Source organism: Puma concolor, chromosome C1 (assembly GCF_028749965.1).
Source record: "Puma concolor isolate L17-30 chromosome C1, mPumCon1.1.hap2, whole genome shotgun sequence".
Lineage (NCBI taxonomy): Eukaryota > Metazoa > Chordata > Mammalia > Carnivora > Felidae > Puma > Puma concolor.
Genome location: NC_141674.1, coordinates 188,131,748 through 188,144,154, shown reverse-complemented (window position 1 = coordinate 188,144,154; position 12,407 = coordinate 188,131,748). Strand labels below are relative to the sequence as shown.

Below are 12,407 nucleotides of genomic sequence, written 5' to 3'. Positions count from 1 at the left end.
TGCCTCCTTCCTTCCTTTTTCATGAGAAATTTCTTGACTGTTCTCTGTCTCTGTGCATGTGTGTGTTTAGTTTGGTGGTTTGTTTCACTACATTGTAAAACTGCTGTCATACACTTCCTGAATTTGACCATCAGTTCTCCTCTTTGTGTTTCACTCAATTAACATGAATTGACTGAGGGCCTTCCACTGACAGACACTGTACAAAGAGAGGAGCTTCAAACAGAAAGCTTTTATGGTAAAGGAGGGACGGTTTATAAAATTGAGTTGGAAGTTATTTCCAATGATATTTTTTTACTATCCAACAGTGAATAGTAAATAATGATTAGATGTTCTAAGTCTTGTTAAAAAATTAAAAAAAAATTTTTAGATATTTATTTATTTTTGAGAGGAAGAGAGAGAGCACACACACACAAGAGCGCAAGTGGGGGAGGGGTAGAGAGAGAGGGAGACAGAATCCAAAGCAGGGTCCAGGCTCGCAGCTGTCAGCACAGAGCCTGATGCAGGGTTCGAACTCATAGACCACCAGATCATGACCTGAGCCAAAGTCAGACACTCAACCAACTGAGCCACCCAGGTGCCCCTAAAAAATGTTTTTTACCCAATAAGGGTATTTTTATTATTTAATATTTCTTTGGATATAGTTCAAAGGCTTACATAAAATCAGTTTTAGACTGAGAAGGGACCTCAATGATCACATAATAAAAACTTACTTTACAAATAAGGGAACTAAGGCCCAGAACAATTGAGTTACCTTATATTTTCTCAGCTAAGTCCAGACATTATTGTAATTTTTACCTGAAGTATCCAGTGGCTGAAAGACTGATTCTTTGTTCAAAAGCAGCTTCTATCTGAAGAATGGGCATATTTAGTCAGAATAAAATAAATACATCATCTGATAGGTGAAAATGAAGGTATTCCCTATATCAAAATTGACATCTGGTAATTGTTGCTGGTGTTTTGTTACCAGTAAAGGAACACATTGTAATATTTTTTTTCCCCCTTAGCTGGTACATTAACAATTTCCTTCTGATTGAGTTGAAATGTCTGAACTAAATAAGGCAGAATCCTGCCACACATCCATGATGTAGGGGCTTAGTTCCCAAAGTATTTTGGGATAAAGTTCTAAATGTTAGAACTTTAGTTAAGTGTGCGTGTAAGTGTGGGATAAGTGTTCCGATGAGATAAGAGAAAGGATGTTGTAAAGTTGGATTAGGTGAGTCATTTCCTTTGAGACATGTTTAATAGCAATTAGGCCTTTTAGTTTTCTTCCTTCCCATTTAAAACACCTTTTTCTTTTTTTGGTGGCTTAGGAAGGCTTGGTCTTTTCCTTTTCTTATTTAAGCAGAGTGGGTAAGGCCTGCTGGGTATTCTTCATGTATTTCCATTCCTCCCCTCAGTGATGCTGTTCCCTGTGTGCTCTCTCACACATACCTGGTATACAGCATGGAGCAGCTGTCTCAACCTTTTGCGATCCTGCCCTTTTGCAGAAATCCACGCCCAGAAAAACTCTGTGTGGTGCAGTTGTACACTGCCACGATGCTCTCAGCACTGGTTAGGACTGCTTTCTCATTTGTAGTAACAAACAGAGTGGAACACTTACCCAGTCCTCCCATGTACCTCCTGGATTTTTCTTAATGATGGGCTCAAGGCGTTTCAGAAGGATCTGACATGCATTCTTGAAAGGGTAAAGAAGTGCATTCTCATTAGAGAAGAGCCCAATGGTTAGGATTTGTGTGGAAGAATAGTAATCGATAATTGATTAGGTCAGTGAGTGTTTATGGAGCGCTTGATACTGATACATTGGGAACACAGAGACAATAACAACACAGTCTCTGACCTTGAGGAGGGTATCAGTTATTGCAGGTTTTTAAAAAACTTCCCTGGTTCACTTCCTGTGAAAATATGGGCTCAGCTGAATTTCTACTTTCAGGTCCTCTTTCTAAGAATATTTGTTTTGTGTTCTTAATTCCTTCTCTTTTTCTACATTTTTGACTTACATCTTCTTTTGTATTTTCCAGCCATTAAAATAAAAGGAACAAAACATCTTATTTTCATTCTACTCTGTGCTTTCCTATCTGCACCAATAACATGCCAATATCCCTCTGGATCTGAAATATTATTCAACTCTCTGTCCATCTTTCCATATGTTCATCCATCCACCATCAAACTACTGCAGTGAAGGCCTTGGCTTTGGGTGTGAAGTGAGAAAATAACTAAATTTGTCTTTATAATAATCTAGATCTGCAAAGTTTCTGATCCTTAACTAAACCTAAAACTCTAGAAGATGGATTAATCTTAGTTTGGGTTGACAACTCCTGTACATGCTGAGTGATTCTTATCTTGTGTTTGATCCTATCCAAAATTGGGTCTCATGAATTTGAAGTTTCCCACACATTTGTTCTGAGGGAAAGAGCCTCTGGATTTTAGCCCCTAACAAGTATCCCCACAAAGATAAGATGGATTTGAAAGTGATGCCTCTTGGTAGCATAAGTGCAGTGTTCTGAAAATATGCCTCCCCACAACATCCCAATGGAAAAAGTGGAACGTTTATAACAGAAACATGACAAATAGATATTACTTCAAAAGTACATGCAATCAGATATCTTAATTAAGGAATAGTGAAGTCATAATCTATTCTGAAGTAGTGAAAAAAAACCCAATCAGTTAGAAAACAAGTATAAAGGATAAGCATGAGTGCTGTGGTAGAATTCCACTCATGTAGACACTTTAATTGAACCATATCTACTTGGCTCGGGTTCTGCCTGCTTACCTGCCTGCAAGAACTTGTTTGTATCAGAGGAAACGTGCCCAGTGCTGAGTTGCATGGTATACCCAGATTTCTTCTTTCTGTGTCTACCAGGGACAGAGACTGCTTGTTCACCAACATCTATTCTCCCCTTCTTCCATAGTAGCTGGGCATGTGGTGATTCACTACTCCACATTTCCCCAACCTCCCCTGCAGTTAGATGTGGCCTGAGCCTGGTTCTGCTAGTGGATGATCAGTGGCAGTGACTTGCATCACTTCGAGGTCTGATCTCCATGCTTTTTCCCTGATGATGATGCTCAGGGCAACCTTGAAAGCCACATGTTGAAGGTGGAAGAACAGCCATTAACCTCAGAGTACTCTAATGACCAAGCTCTCTCTCTGGACTGGTAGGTATGTAAAAAAAAAAAAGGGACTTTTGTTGTGTTTGACTCACTGTATTATGTGTCTATTTGTCACCTCAGTTTAGCCTACTCTAACTGGCACCCTCTCCTGATATTTTGGCTATCCTAAGCCTATGTTTAGTGACACAGATGACTTCTCTGAACCCAACTGCTCATGTCTGTATCCAGCTAAGAAAACCAGCAATATGGAAAAAGTGCTGAAGGGAAAGACAGACAGCAGGAAGCACCTGCACGGCTTTGCCATTGACGTCCGAACCAATGGAAGCTGCTGTAGCAATTGTATTCGGTACCGTGGCTGTACTTGTTTCAGAGATGTGCATATAAGACATGGGTAGTTTTAATTCACGGCTGGCCACCTATGAGCAAAAGAAATATTTTCATGTCCAGCAAAGTCTTTTATGAAGATTTTAGTCATGTTTTAAATGAAAAAATACTACCATTCTTATTACATCCATGATATGCTTGAAAACCTAAAATAAAAGTTAAAACCACTTTTTAGTAGAGCCTTATGCTGGTTATTTATTTATTTAATTTTAGAGAGAGAGTGAGTGGGGGATAGGGTCAGAGGGAGAGAGAGAGAGAATCTTAAGCAGGCTCTGTGCTCAGCCTGGAGCCTGACACAGGGCTTCATCCCATAACCCTGGGATCATGACCTGAGCTGAAATCAAGAGTCAGATGCTCCATTGACTGGGCCACCGAGGTGCCCTGCCTCATGCTGATTTTTAAAATGTTTTCTTGGCAATATTATGTAGTGGTTCTTCCATCCAAAATTAGTGTTTAGATGTTAAGTATTTCCTTAACATCTTTATACTTACACTTAGATATTAATTATTTTTATTTTACTTTATTATTATTATTTTTTTTCGTTTTACATGGCTGCAGTGACAGGAAGAGAGAGATTGGATTGACTGGTTCAAAGGTTGGTCTTAAATCTGTTGATATCAGCATCAGATGAATTTGAAAGGCCCCTGAGGGCCTGTCTTCTCTCTAGCCCTCATCCCCACTTTAGCTTTGGATTCCCCCCTTGTCTTCTATTTGCTCCCTCCTGCCATACTCCTCTAGTATTTGCTGTTCACTGTTTTCTGTTCTTTTTCTTTCAGTTCCTCTAGCAGACACATGTGGAAAGAAAGGCATTTAATCACAATAAATGAAAAAGAGAAAAAGCATTGTTTTGTTTTTTGTGCTCTTTTAATTTTTACAAAACCACTTTCTTCAGATGTCTGCAGTTATGTACTTGTCCTCAAGTGCCAATCTACAGATTAATGCTGTTGTAAAAGTGAGTTTCCCCAGAAAGAGGCAATATGATAAAAAAGAAAAGGACAATTTTATTGTTTGTTGGTGATGAAGAGCCAAAGGGAATTTATTGCATCCTATAAGTGGGAAGGACAGAGCCAGTGTCATGTATATCTGTATCTAAGTCTTTATGGTTTCATCAGGGTCCTCTTGCTGCCTTACACATTTGTTTTTCTTTCTATGATGGCTATGTTATTTCCAAGAGAGACATGCTTCCTCTATGGCACAGGAAAATTGCCTCTGACAACCCCTGGCTTATAACATAGGAACTAAACAACCACAAGAGAATGATAGTTCTTTTCTACCAGGACCTACACATCAGTCCCAGGAAAGGATCTCGGTCTTATGCCTTCCTCCTGGACCCACCCTTGCAGCCAGTGGATTCAGGCACCATGACTAGCCAGACCTGGCATGTGTACCCATATCTGTGCAGTTGGGGAAAAGAGGGAGATGGGGCTAAAAGGTACCAGAATTGAGGAGGCCTTTAGGAATATATGTAGGTCCTGTATTCCAAAGGAGCTAAGGGGCTGGATAGTCAAAAGCTGTGGATGTGTACATAATAATCTAACAAGTTTGTCAATTTATTTATTTAATTTAAAGAATTATTCTTTTTTTCTCTTGATTTCTCTTTTTTTTCTCAACTGCATGATGGCAGTTGATGAAATACTTGTCCTTACTTGTCCAATAGTGTATTAGCAACCTAATATTGTCGTCCAAACTTTAAAAATCATACATACTGGCCTCAAAATAGAAATTCCTACTCTAGTAAGCCTGCATGGCACAACAACCACAGTGTTCCAGGGGCCCATTAGTGATGTTTTCACTAACAACAATCCCCACCCATAAAGCCTGGCCAAGCTCCAGGTCTATTTGTACATGCATGGAATTTCTGTCACCTCAGACATTCTATTTGATATGTACGAAGCTTTTCAACCAAATAGTCAAGATCTTAGGGCTTGAATACAGGGGCCATCATATATCTTAAAATTAGTGCCACATGTCATTCATGTCAACAATGTATAGAGAGATTAACAACTGACTTTCACTATTTGTAGACAACACGATACTCTATGTGGAAAGCCCAAAAGGCTCCTCCAAAAAACTGCTAGAACTAATACATGAATTCAGCAAAGTCACAGGATATAAAACTAATGTACAGAAATCTGTTGCATTTCTAAACACCAATAATAAAGCAGTAGAAAAAGAAATCAAGGAATCAATCCTGTTTACAACTGCACCAAAACCAATAAGATACCTAAGAATAAACCTAACCAAAGAGGTAAAAGATCTGTACTCTGAAAACTATAGAATACTTATGAAAGAAAGTGAGGAAGACACAAAGAAATGGAAGAACATTCCATGCTCATGGACTGGAAGAACATTGTTAAAATGTCTAAACTACCCAAAGCAATCTACACATTTAAGGCAATTCCTATCAAAAGACCACCAGAAATTTTCAGAGAGCTAGAAAAAACAATCTTAAAATGTGTATGAAATTACAAAAGGCCCCAAATAACTAAAGCAATCCTGAAAGAGAAAAGCAAGGCTGGAGCAATCACAATTCCAGACTTTAAACTGTATTACAAAGCTGTAGTCATCAAGGCAGTATGGTACCGAGACAAAAACAGACACATAGATCAATGGAACAGAAAAGAAAACCCAGAAATGGACCTACAGCTGTATGGTCAACTAATCTTTGCCATAGCAGGAAAGAATATCCAATGGAAAAAAAGATAGTCTATTCAACAAATAGTGTTGGGAAACCGGACAGCAACATGAAGAAGAATGAAAATGGACCACTTTCTTACACCATATACAAAAATAAATTCAAAGTGGATGAAAGACCTAAATGTGAGACAGGAAACCATCAAAATCCTAGAGGAGAACATAGGCAGCAACCTCTCTGACCTCGGCCATAGCAACTTCTTACTAGACATGTCTCCAGAGGCAAGGGAAACAAAAGCAAAAATGAACTATTGGGACTTCATCAAGATTAAAAGCTTCTGCACAGCAAAGGAAACAATCACAAAACTAAAAGCCTACAGAATGTGAGAAGATATTTGCAATTGACATATCTGATAAAGGGTTAGTATCCAAAATTTATAAAAACTTATCAAACTCAACACCCCCCAAAAAACAAATAATCCTATGAAGACATGAATAGACATTTACCAAAGAAGACATCCAGATGGCTAACAGGCACATGAAAAGATACTCAACATCAGTCATCATCAGGGAAACACAAATCAAAACCATGATGAGATAACACCTCACACCTGGCAGATGGCTAAAATTAACAACACAAGAAACAACAAGTGTTGGTGAGAATGCAGATCCCTCTTGCACTGTTGGTGGGAATGCGATCTGGTGCAGCCACTCTGGAAAACAGTATGGAGATTCCTCAAACAGTTAAAAATAGAACTACCTTGTGATCCAGCAATTACACTACTAGGTATTTATCCAAAGGATATGAAAATACAGATTTGAAGGGGTGCATGCACCCCAATGTTTATAGCAGTATTATCAACAATAGCTAAACTATGGAAAGAGCCCAAATGTCCATTGACTGATGAATGGATAAATGAGATGTGGTGTGTGTGTGTGTGTGTGTGTGTGTGTGTGTGTGTGTGTATATATATATATATATATATATATATATATAATGTATTATGCTAAGTAAAATAAGTCTGCCAGAGAAAGGCAAATACTTACTATATGATTTCACTCATATTTGGAATTTAAGAAACAAAACAGATGATTGTATGGGAATGGGAAAAAAAGAGGGAGAAAAGGAAACAAACTATAAGAATTCTTTATGATAGAGAAGAAACTGAGGGTCAGTGGAGTGGGGAGAGTGGGGGTGGGCTAAATGGGTGATGGATATTAAGGGGGGGAATTACAGACCTGTCATGTTGAGCATGGGTGTTATAACGTGAGTGATGAATCAGTAAATTCTACTTCTGAAAATAATACTACACTATGTTAACTACAATTAAAAATTTTTTAATATTTATTTTTGAGACAGAGAGATAGAGTGAGAGCAGGGGAGGGGCAGAGAGAGAGAGAGAGAAAGAGAGAGAGAGAGAGAGGGGACACACAGAATCTGAAGCAGGCTCCAGGCTCTGAGCTGTCAGCGCAGAGCCCACCGTGGGGCTTGAACTCACAAACGGTGAGATCATGACCTGAGCTGAAGTCAGATGCTTAACCAACTGAGCCACCCAGGCACCCCTCTAACTGCAATTTAAATAAAAATGTAAAAACAAAGTAGTAAGTATAAAAACAATTTTAAAAAGAGAGAGATTAAGGACTTAATTTTATTGATCTTACCTGCAGCATTTTGGTGTGAATACCTTGTCCCAGTTCGTTGCCTCCATGTGTGACCAATACAGACCCATCTGTGTAGATATGAACAAGTGCAGCTGCCTAGTAAAACAACCCAGAAGGCACAGCTCAGTGCAAGTTTAGTGAGGTTCAATATTAAAAAATGAGTGGTGAAATACCAGTCTCACAGAGTGAGGAGGGTCATAGAGGCAGGCTTTCCTGGTGGGATTCTGAAGCTTAGTTCTGTTTTGTGCAAAAGTCACCTGTAAAGAACGTTCCTATTTAGGAAACTTGTTTTAATAGGAGCCCCTTTGGATACCCAGGAGTTATGAGTATTGGTTCCAACTATTTGAAAGTTGATTCCCTGATTAAAATCTCTGGCTGACCACTCAGCTAACTAATTAAACATTTGTTAGGTACCTGACACGTGTTATGTGCCAACCTGTGCTCAGCTCTGGATGTACACAGATGGGCAAGATGTGGTTCTTCCTCAACAGTGTAGTAGCTCACACTGTAATGGGGGGACAGGTTGGAAAGCGGGTCATTATAATGCAGAATGATTTGTGAGATAATGGGCATGGCATAAGGGGCTCTGGGGACCTGGGAGGACAGATCCAACTGCTTTTGAGAAGCTTGGGGAAGGATTTCCCTAAAGAGACAACTGAATGGAATCATGAAGGGAAGAAAGGTTCATCACTGGGCAAGTTGGGCAAAAATTCCCCATTGTCTGTAAGGGAAAGCCTAGCTCTTTATTACAACATGAGGCCTTTCAGGATTTGGTCTCTTGTACTTTCCCAATTCCATTGTCATCTTTTCCTGCTTTGGCTTACCGCTGCTCCCTCCTGACCTGTGCTCATGCTTATGCTGTTCTTACTTCCTGGCCCACTCCCCAGCCTTCAGATCCACACCTATAGTCTCGGTTCTGTTAAAGTTTCCCCACATGCTTCTCATTCCCATCTTGGAAGGATCAGTTACATGCTTCTCTGCACTTCCTCTTACAGGGTGAACTGGGTTGATTAATGTCTCCTGCAAATTCCTGTCCACCTGGAACTTCAGAATGTAACCTTATTTGAAATATAGTTTTGCAGATATAATCAGTTAAGATGAGGTTATAGTGGATTAGGGTGGGCTCTAAATTCAATGACTAGTGTCCTTATATAAGGCTGTGTGAAGACACACAGCAAAGAAGGCCTCATGAAGATGGAGGCAGAGATTAGAGTGATGTGGCCACAAGCCGAGGAACACCAGGAGCCACCATAAGCTGGAGGAGGCAAAGAAGAGTTTTCCTCTGGAGATTTCTGACGGAGCATTGCCCTCCTGACACCTTGATTTTGAACTCCAAGCCTCCAGAACTGTGAGAGCATAAAAGTGTTGTTGTAAGCCACACAGTTTGTGGTACTTTCTTGAGGCAGCCATAGGAAATGAATACAGGGGTGTGACAAGCTCTTCTGTGTGAGTCTCATGGTGGAAGGGCACCTGGTCTCATTCAAGTGTGTGTCTTATAGAGAACTTAGAGCAAGTCTGAATCACAGAGGCACTAAATAAATGTTTGTTGAATTGGACAAATGGAAATGTTTCATTTCAGGAGGAGGAGGAGGAAAAGGGGGGAGGAATTAGGACTTTGTTCTGTCTGGAGATGCCTGGAGGCCCAGAATAGCTTGGAGGAGCTTTGGGGCACCCAGGCTTATAGATGCTAATAATAATATTTATCACCGTGGGCCTTTTGATTCCCTCTTGATAATGCTCCCAATGCCTAGTTTTGGAGAGTAGGTGTTCCAACTTTGTGAGTCATCAGCTGCCCTGAAATAATACATTTCAACTCCTAGCCTGGTGATTCTTGGGTGCATCAATTTGGAACTCTGAAGAAACTAGAGACCTTTCAAACAGAGCTTTAAAATCATTGCTTGGTTTAAGGATTTGTTGTGTGTGTGGCAAGATGAGAAGTTGGCTCCCATGACTGATGGTGGAGAGTAGACTGTGTTATAGATGAGGGGCAGCCATAGAGGTGCGGGGAGGTGTTTTATAATAAAAAATAAACATGTGGTCTTTGTCTCTGATTTTTGACACAGAGGTCCTAAAACCGTGGGAATTTATTATTTTATGTTTGCTGTTCAGATGATTCTCTGGGGAAACCTAGACAGCTTGGCGGGGGGTGGGGTGGGGGTGGTGGTGGTGGTGGTGGTGAGAATTGTTGCCAGAAAAACCAAACATGTGGTTAGAGGGTTCCAGCCTTCAGCCCCCACCCCTACCTTCAGGGAGGGGGGAGGGACTAGAGATTGAGTTCAATCACAATGGCCAATGATTTAATCAATTATGCCTATGTAATGAAATCTTCATAAAACTCACAAACAATGGGGTTTGGGGAGCTTCTGGGTTGGTGAACACATCCACAAGCTGGAGTGAGAGGGCATAAAAGGCCCACACCTCTTCTCCCACACCTTGCTTTATGCATCTCTTCCATGTGGCTGTTCTTGGATGGTATCTTTTGTAACAAATTGGTAATAATTGTAAGTAAAATGCTTTCCTGAATTTTGTGGTTGTTCTAGCAAATTATCAAACCTATGGGAGGTGGGGAGTGGAAAACCCCTGATTTTGTAGTTGCCTAGGCAGAAGTGTGAGTAGCTTGGGCACCCCACTTTTACTGGTGTCTTAAGTGGAGGCAGTCTTATGGGACTTAGCCCTTGATCTGTGGGGTCTGTGCTAACTCTGGGTAGTTAGTGTCAGAATCGAATTGAATTGTTGCATGCTCAGTTGGTGTTGGAGAATTGATGCAGAAAAAACACAACATTTGGTGTCAGAGAAAAAAATCACACAGGCAGATATCTAGAATCTCTTACGCTCCAGCTGTTAAGTCAGTCCCAGCTTGTAAGTGTGACAGTTAACCTTCCTGCACCTCTGTAGAGAATGGGCATGCTGGACCTGAACAGGTCTGTGACTCAGGAGGCCAGGGAGTCTCATCCTACCTGCTGGAGGAGCCCCAGTCCTGAGAGGTGTGCCTGAGATCTCCTGAGGGAGAGGCGTGGGCTGCCTAGAATAACTACACAGTGTTTCAGAAACCCTGCCAAGTGCTTTATATTTATTAGATTTTGAATCCTTATCAATCCTAAGAGAAAGGATTATTATTCTCATTATATAATTAAGGAAGCTGAGGCTCAAAGAGGTTAAATAATTTGCTTGATATCACTCAGCTAGTAAGTGGCAGGGCAAGGATTTCTCAGGTCCACCTGACTCCAGTTAATTAGGGTTTGGGGGCAACTTCTTTATTCCCTAAGAAGGATTTCCTTGGACAGGGCAGCTTTTGTGGTGTGTGCATGTGTGTGTGTGTCTATTGGCTGCTAGTAGTTGGATGTAAATGGAAACATGCTTTCAGTGATATACACACAAGGGAGATCTAGTGCATTTTTAGATTTAGATTTAGATCTAATGCATATAAGATCTCTTCAGTTGCAGAGTCTCTGCTTCTGGTGGAAAATAATGGGAGGCAACATTTCCCAGTTTTCTAGACAGCTTTCCCACATTTGACCCATTGGGATTGCTGGGAAGACTTGTCTGTACCAGTCTTGTGTTATTTAATGGTCTCATCTATTTGCCACCTTTCCTCCTCACCTTCTGGAGAGGGCCTCTGAATGACCTGCCTCTTCCTTTTGCAAATCTACCTGGAAGGATTTTTGGACCACACTTCCCTATTTCCCCATCAGAAATGACACATATTCCTGGGAGAAGTGGCTCAAAACAGCCAGCTGGTCAGGGCAACATGCAGTGACTTCTCTGCCTAGACTTGGGGGTATTGAGGAGAACTGAGATATCTGGGGGCACAGACCAGGAGAGGCCTCCTTCCTGCCTAAGCCATAACCTTGGGCTCAGAAAGCTCAACACAATGGGCCTTGTGGGCTCTTGTTCCCTTTAGAATAGGGATGATTCAGGGTTGGGTGAGGTGATGATGGTCATGGTCACTGCTGTGTCTTGGCAGTTATGCTGGGGCAGTTCTCAGGCTTGCTGATGCCATTTTCTGCCACTGAGACATTTTTCTACTGCACTGTGTTGAATGTGCTTGCAGAGAGGGGGCTGCTCAGGAGAGTTCTGTACATTTCTCCCAGGTGCTGAGGGAGGGAGGGGCTCAGTGCCTGGGACATATGACACTCTCCCAAAATCACCAAGAGCTGATTGGGGTAGCAGTGCATCTGACATGAGGGTTATTTTCCACATATAAAAGCTTTACCTGATGATAGCTTGTTGCAGCAAAGCCGACTGAAAACTTCATGGGGATAATTGCAATGCCTTTCTTTTTCCAATAATTCTTCTTGTTAAACTCTTCCACTTGTATTCTTCTGCTATGAAAGGAAGACTTGTCCAGACACTCATTCCAACATCTTATCAGGGTCTCGGGGCTGAATGCTTGTTTGTAGATGGTTTTATCAATTGTTTTGTACATGTTTTTCTCCCTAATCTGAAATGGGTGAGAAGCTGAGTCAATAGTTATGGTAAGATAGAAACTGACAGCAAAATAGATACTTGAAAAGCTTCCCCATTAAAAAGAACAAACTTTGGTGGGGAGAAGACAGGGTGTATCTTGTTTCTTTGAACAGCATGTGGTTTTGCAAAACTAATGGGGGTTATTTCTCATC

General features: G+C 40.9%; 1 protein-coding gene across 4 annotated transcripts in view; it reads right to left on the bottom strand.

Annotated features, from left to right (window-relative positions):
• The window catches only part of AOX1 (aldehyde oxidase 1), an 81,323-nt gene that overhangs the window by 22,574 nt on the left and 46,342 nt on the right, over window positions 1–12,407 (bottom strand). For 2 of the 4 annotated variants that reach the window (XR_015255433.1, XM_086719238.1), the window contains exons 24-28: window positions 12,002–12,229; window positions 7,789–7,884; window positions 3,396–3,524; window positions 1,601–1,675; window positions 796–844 (exon numbers count right to left, since the gene is read on the bottom strand). Coding sequence is in view for 3 of the 4 variants with exons in the window: in XM_086719238.1 (XP_086575364.1) it covers window positions 796–844; window positions 1,601–1,675; window positions 3,396–3,524; window positions 7,789–7,884; window positions 12,002–12,229 (577 nt within the window). In the remaining variant the exon portion in view is untranslated. Of the gene's footprint in view, window positions 1–795; window positions 849–1,600; window positions 1,676–3,395; window positions 3,525–7,788; window positions 7,885–12,001; window positions 12,230–12,407 lie in introns of all 4 variants that reach the window. The other 2 variants (XM_086719236.1, XM_086719237.1) reach the window with 1 other exon arrangement.